At 41.4% G+C, this 16,372-nt stretch overlaps 1 protein-coding gene across 5 annotated transcripts in view; it reads right to left on the reverse strand.

Moving 5' to 3' along the window:
- Window positions 1-7,913: 7,913 nt before the first annotated feature.
- lingo1a (leucine rich repeat and Ig domain containing 1a) overlaps window positions 7,914-16,372 on the reverse strand; it is a 123,041-nt gene continuing 114,582 nt past the window's right edge. For all 5 annotated transcript variants that reach the window (XM_088340685.1, XM_088340687.1, XM_088340684.1 and 2 more), the window contains one exon: window positions 7,914-14,774. In XM_088340685.1, coding sequence (XP_088196811.1) covers window positions 12,915-14,762 — 1,848 coding nt within the window. In that variant the 5' untranslated portion in view covers window positions 14,763-14,774 and the 3' untranslated portion in view covers window positions 7,914-12,914. The remainder of the gene's footprint in view (window positions 14,775-16,372) is intronic.

Here is a 16,372-nt window from a genome sequence, read left to right on the forward strand (position 1 = left end):
ACCCTCTGGAGCGTTTTCCTGTCTGCTGCTGTGCACCCAGCATACCACACCATAATGCAGTACATCAGAATGCTCTCCACTGTGGCTTTGTAAAAGGACACCTGCAGCTGCTGTTTTAGATGTTTTTTCCTGAGGACTCTCAGGAAATGCAGTCGCTGCTGGGCCTTCCCTTCCATCGCTCTGGTGTTTGCAGACCAGGAGAGGTCTTCGGAAATGTCCACACCCAGAAATTTGAAGGAGTTGACTTTCTCTACACAGTCTCCTTTATGATGAGTGGTGCTGGATTCCTGCCATTCCTTCTGAAGTCCAGAATCAGTTCTTTTGTTTTTGTGGTGTTTAGTATGAGGTTTTCCGAACACCACGTTGACAGTGACTCCACCTCATCCCTGTAGGCCGCCTCGTCCCCTTCAGAGATGAGGCCGATCAAGGTGGTATCGTCGGCGAATTTAACGATTGTGTTTGTGGGGTGGGTCGGTGAGCAGTCGGAGGTGTAGGGGGTAAAAAGCAGGGGGCTCAGTGCACAACCTTGGGGAAAGCCAGTGTTCAGTGTTAGGGTGGGAGAGATGTGGTTACCGAGTTTCACGGACTGTGGGTGGTTGGAGAGGAAGTCCATTATCCAGTGGCGGATGGAGGGAAAGAGTCCTAGGTGTGTGAGTTTCTCCACCAGGATCTCCTGGAAAATGGTGTTGAAAGCTGAGATAAAGTCCAGAAAGAGCATTCTGACGTTGCTCCCCCGGTGGTCCAGGTGTTTCAACACGGTGTGAAGTGCTATCTTTATGGCGTCGTCAGTGGAGCGGTTTGCCCTGTAGGCAAACTGGTGGGGGTCCAGTGTGAGTGGCAGGGAGTTTTTGATGTACTGGGACCTAGGTAATTACCGAATGTCTGACAGCTTCCTGAGATCAACTTCATTCATAAGCTATTCATACGGCATCTTCATTTTCCTCATGATGGGGTTTTTGAGTTTTTCCTTGCCCTCATGTAGGTTTTAGATCAGGGGATGGTGTCATAATAGTCCGTAGTCTCTACGGCCAGCCCTTTGAGACTCCTTGTAATTAAGGGCGTCCCAAATACACATGATTTGACTTGACTATTGCCAGTGTCTGAAATAACGTCTGCCCGGACACCCGGGGCGTGCATTTTTTACGTTGGGCGTACAACGCCTGGGTGGCCGACAACTTTTTCAAGAAAAAAAAAAAAAACGAAATATGATTTTTCAAATTAAATGTTTGCTTTATTGAGATTTCAAAATCTTCGTTCGATTCGGAAATTTCTGAGTTTCGGTTCGTTTGGTAATTTGCATACTCGGTAGCCAATCAGAAGCCTGCATCGAATAACTTCATACTTCCAGACTCTCCAGAGCATAATAAGGTCGTGCATTTGCATTTGCATATCATTTTCCAAAGTAGACGCATAGAGAACACAGGAAAAATGGAGAAGTGGTTAGGAATCATGCCAAAACATCAGCCCCAGAATAAAGATTCAAAAGAAGCTAACAAAATTGATGACTCTACAAAACGTAGACGTACATTAAAAGCATCGGGAAAGAGGAGTTCACGTGGCTTGTAGAATAGAAGAATAGAATAGAATAGAATATACCTTTATTGTCATTGTTACAAATGGGCTAACATATTGTGACAACGAAATTGGGCATGACACTCCAGTTTTACACATAGTGAGGGTATGAGCAAGAAGATAAAGGAACAGAGAAGATAATGTTATAAAACAAGGGGAATAAGGCTATAGTTATAATTTACATGGTATTTACACAACAATGTCAGCATGTGGGATGTTACATACAGGGTTGTCGTGATAACGTTGTATCGTAACGGTTGTGCAATATTGCATTTGGTGCAAAGTCATCATAGTGCAAAAATAGTCCGCATATACATTGGTGCAAGCATAGACATCATAGTGCAAAAAAAGGAAATGGTCAGACATTGTGCAATTTGAGCATTAAACGTAGTGCAGTCGACATGTGCAAGAACAAGACTTGAGTAACATTATTTCGTATGAGGTAGTGTTGGCACGAGTTTTCAGTTTTTGTGCGGTGTCTGTTGAGCAGTGAACAAACATAGTGCAGGCAGCATGTACGTGAGTACCATTTTACATACGTGTGAGGTATTTTTTTTTTTTTTTTTTTTTTTTTTTTTTTTTTTTTTTTTTTTTGCAACAGTTTTCAGTTGTTTGTGCGGTGTCTGTTTAGGGTGGTAATGGCTGTGGGGAAGAAACTGTCTCTGAGTCTGTTCGTTTTTGCTTTGTGTGACCTGTAGCGCTTGCCGGAAGGCAGCAGGTCGAAGAGATGGTGGCCGGGGTGAGAAAAGTCCTTGACGATGTTTTCTGCTCTGCTGAGGTAGCGAGAGCAGGCAATGTCCTCCAGACTGGGCAGAGAGCAGCCGACGATTCTCTGGGCTGTTTTTATGATCCTCTGGAGCTTTTTCCTGTCTGCTGCTGTGCACCCCGCATACCACACCGTGATGCAGTATGTTAGGATGCTCTCCACTGTGGCTTTGTAGAAAGACACCTGCAGCTGCTGTTTTAGGTTATTTTTCCTGAGCAATCTCAGGAAGTGCAGTCGCTGCTGGGCCTTCCCTACCACCGCTCTGGTGTTTGCAGACCAGGAGAGGTCGTCGGCGATGTGCACGCCCAGAAATTTGAACGAGTGGACTCTCTCTACGCAGTCTCCTTTTATGATGAGTGGTGCTGGATTCCTGCTATTCCTTCTGAAATCCAGAATCAGTTCTTTTGTTTTTGTTGTGTTCAATATGAGGTGGTTTTCCGAGCACCACGTTGAAAGTGACTCAACCTCATCCCTGTATGCCGCCTCGTCCCCTTCAGAGATGAGGCCGATCAAGGTGGTGTCGTCAGCAAACTTAATAATAGTGTTTGTGGGGTGGGTCGGTGAGCAGTCGGAGCTGTAGAGGGTGAAAAGCAGGGGGCTCAGTGCACAACCTTGGGGGGAGCCAGTGTTCAGTGTTAGGGTGGGAGAGACGTGGGTACCGAGTTTCACCGACTGTGGGCGGTTGGAGAGGAAGTCCATTATCCAGTGGCAGATGGAGGGAGAGAGTCCTAGGTGTGCAAGTTTCTCCACCAGGATCTCCGGGATAATGGTGTTGAAGGCTGAGCTGAAGTCCAGGAAGAGCATTCTGACGTAGCTCCCCCGGTGGTCCAGGTGTTTCAGCACGGTGTGAAGTGCTGTGTTTATGGCGTCGTCAGTGGAGCGGTTTGCCCTGTAGGCAAACTGGTGGGGGTCCAGTGTGAGTGGCAGGGAGTTTTTGATGTGCCGGGACACTAACCTCTCGAAGCACTTCATGACCACAGGCGTGAGAGCTACAGGCCTGTAGTCGTTGAGGCTTTCCACTGCTGACTTTTTGGGGACGGGAATGATGGTGGAGGTTTTGAGGCAAGGTGGGACGGTCGCCTGTGACAGGGACCGGTTGAAGATGGTGGTGAAGACCCCAGCCAGCGGATTGGAACAGTCCCTGAGTACCCTCCCTGGTACTCCATCCGGGCCAGTTGCCTTCCTGGGGTTTATGGTATTCAGCGCACGCCTGACTTCGTGCTCCTGAAATGTGAGGGAGTTGCTGCTGGTTGTTGATGGGTGTGATGTTGCTGTATGTGGCCTACCAGCTTCAAAGCGAGCGAAGAACTGATTAAGGTCCTCAGCTAGTGAAGCCTCAGCCTCAACAGTTGCCAGGTTGTGGCCTCTGAAGTTGGTGATGTGTTGGAGGCCCTGCCACATCCTCCTCGGGTCATTTCCAGCGAAGAGGTGCTCGATCCTCCTTGTGTAGGCTGATTTTGCTTCCTTGATGCCTCTCTTCAGGTCAGCCCTGGCCACCCCGTAAAGAGCCTTGTCTCCAGACCTGAAGGCGGTGTTGCGGTGTTTGAGGAGGGTGCGCACCTCGCTGGTCATCCAGGGTTTTTGATTTGGGTAGTTTTTGACTTTTTTATATACTGTGACTTCATCCGTGCAGTAACGGATGTAGGATAAAACAGTGTCAGTGAATTTCTGGAGGTCATGGTGTTCAAATACCTCCCAGCAAGTTTGATCAAAACAGTCCTGCAGCTTGGAGAGGGCTCCCTCAGGCCACGTTTGTATTGTCCTCGTTACAGGTTTTGTTTTCCTTCGGATGGGGGTGTATGAGGGGGTAAGGGATAGGCATATGTGATCCGAATTTACTAGGTGGGGGAGGGGGGAAGCTTTGTATGCGTTTTTGATGTTGCTGTAAACGCGGTCCAAAGTTTTTTCACCCCTTGTTGCACAGTTCACATGTTGATAGAATTTTGGAAGAACAGTCCTTAAACATGCATTATTAAAGTCGGAGACGACGCAATGCAAACATTGCAAGAATGAAGATGAGTAAATACAGGTACATACTGATGGTAGATGGAAAACACCGATGTCATATACAGTGAAACCTCAGTTTTCGAACGACTCTCAGTTCGAACAAATCGGAGTCCGAACAAAAAATTCGAGAAATTCTTGCTTTGTTGTTCGAACAAAAATCGGAGTTCGAACGCCGGGGTGGATATTTCACATCACATTTTTTTACTCCTTTTAATTTTCTCAGGTGCAATTGCACCTCCAATTCACTAGGGGACGTCCGAGATTAAACAAGTGTGTAGCAAATGGGCCGAGTTACAGAATTTCTCCACACCGATGGAGCTGCAGCCACCAGAGTCATCATGGCTTTAATGACACTGTCATGAACCACTTCCGAAAAGTGCTAAAAAGAAGGCAGAAGCAAGTGTCATTGGATAGATATTTTAAGAGAAAAGAACACCCTGTAGCCAGTCATCCGTAGCAAAGAGATTTTAATGTGTGAGCACCCGTCAGACAGAAGAGCTCCCTGAAGTTTTTATGGAAGGGGACTCTCCTTCCAAACAAAAATTTTTCTTCCTCCTCCATCCCTCTCACCGTCCATCTGCACCTTCTGCTGACTACCACAAAGGTAAAAAATCCTATTCATAATTATTTTCTTTATCCTTTTTTTTTATTTATACACGTTCATGTTAGCGTAATCTTTCGTACGGAAGATTACGCTAACGCGAACGTACGATTAGCCTGGGTTACATTTATGTTATTTGTGTCTTAAAGGAAAACAAAGGTAAACATTCAGGGTGTTGGAACAGATTAAAACGATTTACATTATTTGTAATGGAAAAAATGATTTCTGTGTTCGAACAAATAGCTTTTCGAACAGGGTTCTGGAACGGATTATGGTCGAGAACTGAGGTTCCACTGTACATTCAATGAATGGTATAAGTAGATTTATAATACACTTAATTTTAAAGTGTTATCCTGTTGTATATTCTGATTATCAATCCTTATCAATACTTTGTAACAATGTTTTTTTTTTTGCTGTGAGTCGTCGTATTGCGTTTCAAGTTGTTAAAAATGGGTCAGGCAACTTTATGGCTGGGCAGGCACTTTTTCAATGTTGTCTGCCCTGGTGTCCCCTAATTTTTTGTCATGGGTTTCAGACACTGCTATAATATTTTAAGTGTGTTTTAAGCCTGGATTTAAATGTTTTGCTTTTACCAACACAATTTGAGAAACGTGAGAATAGTACAGTGTACTAACTTATTTTGTTTATGATTACACTGCAAAAACCAAAAAAATATATATCCAATAATGTTGTTTTTAATGACTATTTTGACTTCAAAAACGTAACGTTGAAATAAAATGTTCATTTGTGGATCATTTGTGCTCATTTGAAGTATTTTTGTTAATCTTCCTAGAAAATAAAAAAAATCGTAGTAGGTTCAAAATATAGTCACCAAAAACATACATATCATCTTGAAGACCATTCAAAATTGAGATAAAAAAAGAGATGAGTCTTCCGCCACCTACTGGTATGGGTGATTGTTGCAGTTACTCAGGTGATCATTGAATGAAAACAAAGACAGTGACCAATGGCAAGCTTTTGGGTAATTTGGGGGTGAATCGGAGTATGAATGATGTACTAAACATTGATGATCATTTGATTATGTAGCATTTTATCATTTATTTAGAGCATTAAAGATTTAATATTTTTCATTTTTGTTAAATATGTTTGCATTATCAGGTATTTGTGTTGTTGTTCAACTGGTTCAATATGTAAAAAGCTAAAATAGTTTTGTAATTGGACATTTTTTTGTAGGTCTGCGAATATTTGAATTGTTTTTCAGGGATGCACTGCTACACATATGTGTCAGGACCTGAACGGAGACAGGACCCACTTGCCTTACGTTTCTCTCAGTTTTATTGGAAGAAAGGAAATGATTGCACCCACGATCCGGGGATCGCTGGGCGTGGGAAGCAGGTCGCTCTGAACGCGGAAGTGGGACTTCCGAGGCGAGCGATGGCGGTGTCGAGACGTAAAAACGGGTCAGTAGCTGGGAAAGGAGAGCAAAAACGTGGTCAGAAGCAAGTCGTAAGCCAGGAAAGGTGAGTAGACGTGGTCAAGGACAAAAAAAGGTCAAAATCCGGGACGGTAGAGTAGATGTGATCAGGATCAAAAACAGGTCGAAGCCGGGGGACAGACAGGAGCAAAAAACAGGTTGGAGTCAGGGTCGAAAAGAGGCTTGTCTAGTGTAAACTGAGGTTCGCAAACGGACTGACAACCGGTGACAGAAAGGAGTGGGTTTAAATAGGGAGCCAATCAGAGTCCGAGGCAGTTGGTGCCAAAGTTAGTAATGTTAGTTATCATGACAGTATAAAAACTATCTATCCATCTATTATTTGCACCGCTTATCCACAGTAGCGTCGCAGGGGTGCTGGAGCCCATCCCTAGTTATCTTCGGGCAGTGGGCAGTTTTGAATAAGGATATGAAATAAGGTTTCCGGATATAAAATAAGGTTTCCACCTAAGGTTGGTTCTTCAAATTGTAGTTTGAGGCTCAGGCTGAGGTCATAAAACAGGGTTCCAAGCCAAGATTAGGCTTTCAAATGGGAGTTTGAAGTTTAGAATAAGGATGTAATATAAGGTTTCCACATGAAGTATATTACCGGTTGAGGCCCAGGCTGAGGTCTTAAAACAATTTTTGAGCAAAGATTTGGGTTTCGAATTGCAGTTTGAAGTTTTTATTAGGGAAATAAATTAAGGTTTACAGATATAAAATAAGGTTTACATCTAAGGTTAGGGCTTCAAATTATCTTTTGAGGCACAGGGTGAGGACTTAAAACAGGGTTTCCAGCCAAGAGTAGTGTTTCAAATTGCATTTTTTTAAGTTTCGAATAAGGATATAGAATAAGGTTTCTAGATCTAAAACAAGGTTTTCACCTAAGGCTAGGACTTCAAATTACCGTTTGAGGCACATGCTGAGGTCTTAGAACAGGGTTTCGAGCCAAGATTAGGGATTCCAATTGCAGTATGAAGTTTTGAATAAGGTTATTAAATAAAGTTTCCAGAAATAAAATACGGTTTCCACATAAGGTCAGGGCTTCAAATTACCGTTTGAGGCTCAGACTGAGGTCATAAAACAGGGTTTCTAGACAGGATTAAAGTTTCAAACTGCATTTTTTTCATGTTTCGAATAAGGATATAAAATAAGGTTTCTAGATACAAAACATGGTTTCCACTCAAGGTTAGGGCTTCAAATTACCGTTTGAGACACATGCTGAGGTCTTAGAACAGGGTTTCGAGCCAAGATTAGGATTTCAAATTGCAGTTTGAAGTTTCAAATATGAATATGAAATAAGGTTTCCACATGAGGCCGGGGCTTCAAAATGCAGTTTGAGGTGTCGGCTGAGGTCTTAAATCAGGGTTTTGAGCCAAGATTAAGGTTTCAAATTGCAGTTTGAAGTTTCGAATATGGATACAAAACAAGGTTTCCACCTAAGGTTAGAGCTTCAAATTGCAGTTTGAGGTTCAGGCTGAGGTCTTTAAACCGGGTTTCGAGCCAAGATTAGGGTTTCAAATTATAGTTCGTAGTTGAGGTTAATATATATCCTTACAGGTAAAAGAAAACAGGACCATTGAGTTTTTTTTATAAAAAAAATCCATAGATTGTTTAATACAACATAGCATATCGTCAACAATTGAACATCAACAAAATTTTTGTTAATTAAAAAAAAAAAAATCTGCATATAACCTTTATTGCACAGAACAATTTGATTTTTTTTCCATATATCTATTTTTTTCATCATCTTTTTGTTTTCTTCATAAAAATCCGGCTTCGACGACAACATAGTCAAAAAAAAAAAAAACAATGTCAGGAAGGTTAAACAAAAATCCAACAAAAAACAAAAACACAACCATACAGAGTCCTAGTCGACACCTCGAACACACAGACGGCATTCACGTTGGTGGCCATTTTCTTTTTTCTTATTTTCTATTCCTTCCTGCAAAAAAAGGGATTACACCGAAGAGCTTTTGCAGCCCATTAGCGCCTTCGTGCCCGCGCCCGTTAGCCATTAGCGTCTTTAGCGTGCTAGCGTCCTTTGCGAAAAATAAAATAAAGGGCTTGCTGTCCACAGTGTGCGATTTAGAAACTAAGGCTCGGGGAAGCTTGCTCTATAAATTACAACGAGGATGATTTTGACCGGCCAAAATATGTCAAAAATATCAACAACGTGTCAAAAAACGATAGAAAAATAACAACAAAAATATGATTATTTTTTTCTCTTTTCATATAATAATCAGGGATTTGAAATGAAATATTATTTTGGAATTTGGTCACATGAAGCACTCAGCAATGTTACAAATTAATTGGCAGAATATATGGCTGATTTCAGGTTTTTTTTTTCTTATTATTTTTAGATATTTTGTCTTTTTTACTTTAAATGTACAACATTATTATTTTTAAAAGTGGGTGGATCATTTTTCTCATTTTAGGTAAAATGTTTGGTATTCAGATATATTTGAAAAATGACAACCAAAAATGAAACAATTCTTGCTAGCTCTCGTTTTTTAATATTTTATGTGTAAACGTTTACTCTATTATTTCAAGTTTTTTTTAAATAACCATAAAAAAATCAGTTTAAATGTTTTGAAACTGCCAAAATCAATTAAAAATATTAAAAATCGTTTATCATTTTTGAGTGTTTTGCGTTTTTTAAGCAGAGGTTGGTCGAGTAGCCAAAAGTTTTACTCAAGTAAAAGTACTCTTACTCTTACTTGCGTCCCTAACCCTGCTCGCAAGTGCCACCTGGTGGTTGTTGGGATCACTGTTCAAATCTAAATAAAACAAACGAGCTATTTGACAAAATAAATGTGCCTTAGCAGAGACAGACAGACACGTACTTATGTGGACGGGATTTAAGTAACGCTTTCAATGTAGACTAATGTAGCAGAGCACTGTTTCTTCTTCACAAAACTACTCACGTAAATGTAAAAAGTATAGTGATTTGAAAAATACTCCTCGATGTACAAAATGTCCCAAAATGTTTTGCTTATTTTAAGTATATTTGTTATTATTTTAAAATATTTTATCTGTTTTTTTTTTAAATAAAATAAGAGGATTCGTTTTTTAATTCAGGGAAGTCATCTGATTTACTGGCTAAGATAATTTTTTTCCATGTGTTTGAAGAAAATTCAATCTATCAGCTTCTAGATAAGATATTTTTTTTTCTAATTTTAAGTAAAATAAATAACTTGACTACAAAAATAGAGATATCTTAAAACTACCAAAATACAGTTAAAACAAGCAGAATATTTTGTCATTTTTTTACAATGCAGAGGATTATTTTGATTAATTTAAACACATTTGTTATCATTTTAATTTATTGTATATGTTTTTTTTAAATAAGAAAATTATTTTTTTAATCAAGGGAAGTGATGTCTTTTAGCAGATAAGATTAATTTCTAAATTAGGGAATTTTTCTATGTGTTAGAGGAAAATACAATTGTTTTTTTTTCTTCTAATTTTAAGTTAAAAAAAATACAAAAAAGATGGTTTGAAACTACCAAAATATGCTTAAAATAAGCAAAATATTTTGGCATTTTTTTACAGTGCGGCAGATTATTTTGCTTATTTTAAATATATTTGTTATTATTTTAAGATATTTTATGTTTTTTTGTATTCATTTTTAAATTAAGGGAAATTATGTCTTTTAGCAGATAAGATTAATTTCTAAATTAGGGAATTTTTCTATGTGTTAGAGGAAAATACAATATTTTTTCTAATTTCAAGTTAAAAGAAATACAAAAAAGATGGTTTGAAACTACCAAAATATGCTTAAAATAAGCAAAATATTTTGGCATTTTTTACAGTGCGGCAGATTATTTTGTTTATTTTAAATATATTTGTTATTATTTTAAGATATTTTATATGTTTTTTTGTATTCATTTTTAAATTAAGGGAAATTATGTCTTTTATCAGATAAGATTAATTTCTAAATTAGGGAATTTTTCTATGTGTTAGAGGAAAATACAATATTTTTTCTAATTTCAAGTTAAAAAAAATACAAAAAAGATGTACTGAAACTACCAAAATACGCTTAAAACAAGCAAAATATTCTCTCATTTTTTCTGCATTATTTTTACTTAATTTAATCTATATAGAAAATATAAAATTTTTATTATATTTAAAAAACAAGATCCGAGTTTGTTGAAATAAGAAAAAAAAAAAACTTAAAATCATTCCAACTTTCTGCCACTAGGTTAAGATAATGTTTTTTGTATGTATGTATCTGGCTTATGTTTAGTTTGACGTGAAAACGTTTTTCGCAATATTAAAACACAAAAATAAATGTATATTTCTTCAAACACTCCTTAGTGATCTCAAATGTTTCCTGATGGAATCCACGAAGGAAAACTAGCGATTTTTATTTTCCAAACATCATCCGGCGTGACATTTAGGAATACATAGTCAGAAGTTAAAGGGACAATGTGTACTATTTTTTACCTAGCTGTAAAAACATACATGACCATATATAAATATGATTTTTTTTTTTATACATACTCGTAGAGGGCGAGAAATTTCTATTTACTTTACATGAAGCGAGGCTCATCTAAAGGGAGATGATTATATCAGGCAAAAGGCTGAACAAAAAAAAATAGAAGAGAAATGGTGCCTTATGTTTGGTCACTTTGAGACTGTAGCTTTCATTCTTGAGATTTTTAGCACTCATTTTCTGTTGCATGAGAGAATATCACAGTATTTGGTGGTCAAATAATACACACTGTCCCTTGAATTTTCCTAGTGATTCGGCGGCCTCAAACGATCACCCCGAGGGCCGCAAATGGGTCCCAGGCCGCACGTTTGAGACCCTTGTTTTAAGCAGTCATCGATGGATAAGCTTGTCTGTTTTGGCGAGTTACTTTCGGATGGTGGTATGAAAATAACTACAAATAGACCCCCAGGATACAGTATCTCCGCTTTACGACATTTTCACTTAATGGTGCGGAATTAGATGTTTTTTTGGCCCGCTTTACGGTATTTTCAACAAATTATTTTGCGTACCTCCAAAAAATGAATATTACAAGTTGCATCTCTAAGATACAAGTCTGCTGTTGGTTGACGTCATATAAGATTCTGGTCTGCTATTGGTCTGCTTCACGGCACAAAGAAAATGTGGATATCTTATTGTCTTAATTACCTGCCACAGTACCTTAGTCTTCCCTCATTTAATGGTAAAGACTTTCCGAGTTGGTGATCAAGTAATTTACTTTTGGACTGTATCTATTAGCCATAAGTCCAAGGCATGCAGTGATGCGAAAGGGAAAAGGAAAAACATGATAGCCATCGAAACAAAGCTTAAGACTTTAAAGAAGAATGAAGATGGCAAACCAATCCGTACTCTCTATATGTTACCGTACTTGGAACTATTATTTCAAAAATTGAGGGTAGTAAAAAAAGGAAATCTTCAAAGGCAATGAGAATCCCTACAAGTTTTTAATATCAGATTCCATATCAAATTTAATTTAAATCTGTCGTTTCCTCTGAAATGAAATGAAATGATCTGCATTTATATAGCGCTTTTCAAGTCAATGACTTCCCAAAGCGCTTTACATTGTGCTTCACATTTCCCAATAGCGGCCGTGATCTGTGCAGCCATGTAAGGCGCTAACCTGCTTATTGGGGGTATTGGGGTTTCAGTGTCTTACCCAAGGACACTTCGGCATGTAACACGGACAAGCCGGGATTCGAACTGGGATCCCTTAATCCTAAAACGATCGCTCTACCTCCTGAGCTACTGCCGCTCCCTTTTGGATCTACCCGCTACGCCACTCGACCGGGTCAAGTCATGGCACTCCAATGGTAAATGCAACTTTATTTTTACTTTACATATATATTTGTTTAAAAACCAGGAAAGCTTAAAAATTGTTTTCCTTTATAATTAGCTTTCTCCTCCTCCTCATCTGCATCTACCAGCTACTCTGCTCAACCAGGTCAAGTCATTCCTATTGTTTTTTAATCATATGCACGTATGTTTCACTCAAGTAGTACTTACAATACCTACTATATACTGTTTTACGGCACTGTCACTTTGCGATTCTCACCTCAGAACAGATTAATGTCATATCCCGGGGGTCTACTGTGTGTATTAAAATCGTAATGTCCTTGACACACAAGTAGAGAAGAACCAAATGGACTGTTTAACCTTGTAAAATGCAGAACACAACGCAGTAAAGTAGCAAGACTGTGTGAAGCGAACCACGATGTAGCAAGGGTTCGGCGTATTTTGGCATGTTACCTCGGGCGGGGTTGTGCAAATTAAAATAAATACGGACACGAAACAGCCAGTTCCGAAACTTCGAACGGTGCGCTCCACACATTTTGGCAGCAAGGTCCGGGCAACTCTCGTCAAAAGGTATTTTCCCATTTTAGATCCAGAGGAACATAAAGTGTTTACGTGACTTCCGATAAAGTGGGCCACCGGACCTCACTAATGCCTCGAAGCGGCGGACCCGCCTTTGTGGTCTCTCGTTTGAAAGTCCGACTCCTCAACTCGTTCTTCTCCAAAGTCTTCCTATGGTCGAAATCCTCCCTCAAATCATTTTCATGTTGAACTTTCGCGGCGCGTCAGCCGTACCGCCGCTCATGCCAGCGTCCGACTTGCGCGGCACGTACTCGATCTCGATGTTGTGCTTAGTGTTGCCTTTGCCTCGGCTCCACAGGAACAGGAGCACCAGGCAAAACAAAACCACGCCCAGGAAGGAAATGAAACCCATGGTGGTGGCGATGATTAGAGTCTTGATGTCGAAGGGGAAGGGGACGTTGGCTCTAGTGTCGTTGCCCCCTGGGTCCGTCGGCTGGTTGGAGATGAAGGCGAAGGTTTTGTTGGGTTGGAACGGCCAATCGGGGGAGTAGCTGTGGATGTGGAGGTGTGCCAGGGATGTGTCGTTGCCGCCGGCGTTACTAGCTAAGCACACGTATGTCCCGTTGTCCTGGATCTGAGCGTAACGGACCTCGAGGGTCCCGTCCAGTAAGACGGAGATCCTTCCTATTGTTTTGGAGGTGAGGAACTTCTTCTGCGGGGAGAGCCACATGATCACTGGGGCGGGGTCGCCGTCTGCCTCACATGTAAAATGAACGATGGCTCCTTCGTCGACAAACTGCTGCTGCGCCTTGCGGTCCCGGATCCTGGACTTGCGGCAGGTGAAGTAGTTGGGCTGCAGGACGTCCGGAAAGTCCTTGAACTCTTTGCCTTGGACGAATTCAGGGGAAGCGCAGGTGGGCTGCTGCCGATTGAAGTTGAGTCTCCACCGGCGGCGGAAGACCCACAGCATGCGGCAGTCGCAGGCCAGGGGGTTGTCGTGCAGGGCCAGTGTCTCCAGATTCCCTACCGAGTGGAAAGCAGACTCCTCTAAAGTGGTCAGGGAGTTCCCGGAAACGTTGAGGATTTTCAGGTAGTTGAGACCTCGGAAGGAGTAGGGCTCGATCATGGCAAGCCGGCCCCCGACCAGGTGAAACTCCTGAAGGCGCAGCAGATCGTGGAGCTTATTCCCATCGATGGTGTGAATCGGGTTGTAAGAAAGATTAAGAAAGCGCAAGTAGACCAGGTGGCGGAGGGACACGTAAGGGATAGTGGTCAAGTTGGCATTGGCTATGGTCAAGGAGGTCAGGTTTAATCCGTACAAGCAATTGGGGGTCATTGTATCCAAGTACGGCCAGTTGGCAATCTCCAGCACCTTCAATCGGAAGAGTCGCTTAAAGGAATAATCCCGAATTACGTTGATATTTAGGTGGCGCAGCCTGAGCGTGATCAGACTGTGCAGGTGGGTAAAGGCCTCCGTGGGCACGGAGGACAGGTTGCACTTCTCCAGGCTCAGGTGTTCCAGGCTACTCAAGCCGTGGAAAGCGCGGTGGGAGATAAAAACCAGGTCGTTATCGCCCACTTCCAACGATCGCAGGTTGTACAAATCCTGGAACATGTAGTCCAGCAAGATGACGATCTTGTTCTCGCTGATGTCCAACTGAGTCAGGTTGCTCAAACCCGTGAAGACCCCCAGCTGGATCAGCTTTAGCTTGTTGCTACGTAGCCCTAGTGTCCGTAAACCAAATAGGTTGTTGAAAGCGCCGGGTTCGATGGTAGAGATGGTGTTCTCGCTGAGCTCCAGGTGCTCCAGGCCGGTGAAACCGGCAAACTCGTCAGGGTTGATGGTCCGGATTCGGTTCTTGCTCAGGTCCAGCAGCCTGGTTTCGGCCGGGATCCCTTCGGGGACCGTCATTAGTTTCTTGCGGTGGCACATGACGGAGCGCTCGGGGATGTTGCACTCGCAGCGGGATGGGCAGCCGGTGGTGGAGGCGGACAGCACGGCGCTCAGCATCAGGATCAGGACCGGCTGCCAGCACGTCACCAGGAAGCTGCGCCCAGTTGCTTCCTGAGCCGCCATCTTATCGGTTACCTGCAGGGGGCAGAAGAGGGTGTCACAAAACCTTTCCAACGGGGCACTATTTCTATAAACACTCAAAGACAGGAACAAGTGGGTGTGTACTAAGTACCCGTCCCTGCCGCCCAAGGTGAAAATCAAAGTCGAATCATGCTGGCAATCGGGTGGTGTTTCACCGCTCAAGCTCAATAAATGAACGGTAGCATGATAATAAATCGGGCGTGGGAGCAGCTGTGACTTGGATTAACATTTTTCCGCAGCAATCCAATTCCTGCTGTGCTCATGGAGAGTGCGTTCCACCAAAGCGAACCCCTGCGGTTTTTCGACTTCGGGCATCGATTATAAATGATTTCAGCGTTACCGATGTACAAGATTGGAATAGCAATCAGAAAATCTGCCTATGAGGTCAAAATTCCATTCAACTATGAGAGTTTTAAAGCGTTTTTAGGCTTTCGAATTTGGGTTTGAAAGTTTGGCTTAGGCCGCAAATAAGGGTTTTAAAGCACAGCTAGGGTTGCAACTAGGGTTTTAAAATGCAGGAAGCGTTTCTAATGAGGATTTGAAAGTAAAGTTTTGGCCTGAAACTGGGATTTTTAAGCGCAGCTAGAGTTTACAACTGGAGTTTGACAGTGGGGTTTTAGCCCCAAAGTAGGGTTTTAAAGCAATTTTAGGGTTACAACTAGGGTTAGGAATTTGGGTTCTGGCCTTGAACTAAGGTATTAAAATTCAGCTAGGGTTTTAAACTGGAATTTGAAAGTACGGTTTGAAGGTAGGGTTTTGACCACAAACTAGGGTTTTAAAGCTCAGTTAGGGTTTCAAACTAAGATTTCAAACTAGGGTTTAGGATTCAAATTAGGGGTTTAAAGCATAGTTAGTGTTTCAAAAAAGGATTTTAAACTAGGGTTTCAACTTCAAATTAGGGTGTTAAAGCCATTTAGGGTTTCAAAATAGGGTTTCAAATTAAGAAATTTGAGTTCAGATTTAGGGTTTTAAAGTTTTTTTTTAGGGTTTCGAAATAGGATTTCAATCTAGTGTTTTTGCTTTAAATCAGCGTTTGGAATTGTTTTTAAGGTCAATGTATTTTAACAATAGCAGATGACTTATGAGCAAAGTGCTCCAGAAAACCTGACTCAATTACGTTTTTTTGAAAAAAAAAAAAAAAAAAAAAAAAAAAAAAAAAAAAAAAATCCGGTTCCATCACCAGACCTTTGGGACGCAACCAAGTTAATTACGGAGGTGTCGCTACTAACTGTGAAGACCTTGAAAAACAAGACAGATGGTTTGAGGGCTTCGTCTACGCCTCCAGTTTCACGCCACGCCCTCCGTGGTCAAAGGTAGACGGCGGATGATCGCATTCTTAATCGAGACGAGAGAAATACAACAATATTTTCTCATCGTTATGCTCGGTTGGATCGTAACAAAGTCGGGTTTCGCTAATTGGATTTGAGTGAACAGAAATGACCCTGACACTGATGAGCCCATCTTTATCTGCTCCCCTCCCTTGGGTAAATCCACGATTGCACGTTCAGCATGTTCCTCTCACGTTCCCGATGAAATCGGAACAGTAAATGTAATGATTAATCGTGGTAGCTTGAATAAACGAGCTTCCCAGT

Source organism: Urocampus carinirostris, chromosome 7 (assembly GCF_059441175.1).
Source record: "Urocampus carinirostris isolate Australia breed hairy pipefish chromosome 7, RoL_Ucar_1.0, whole genome shotgun sequence".
NCBI classification, from domain to species: Eukaryota; Metazoa; Chordata; class Actinopteri; order Syngnathiformes; family Syngnathidae; genus Urocampus; species Urocampus carinirostris.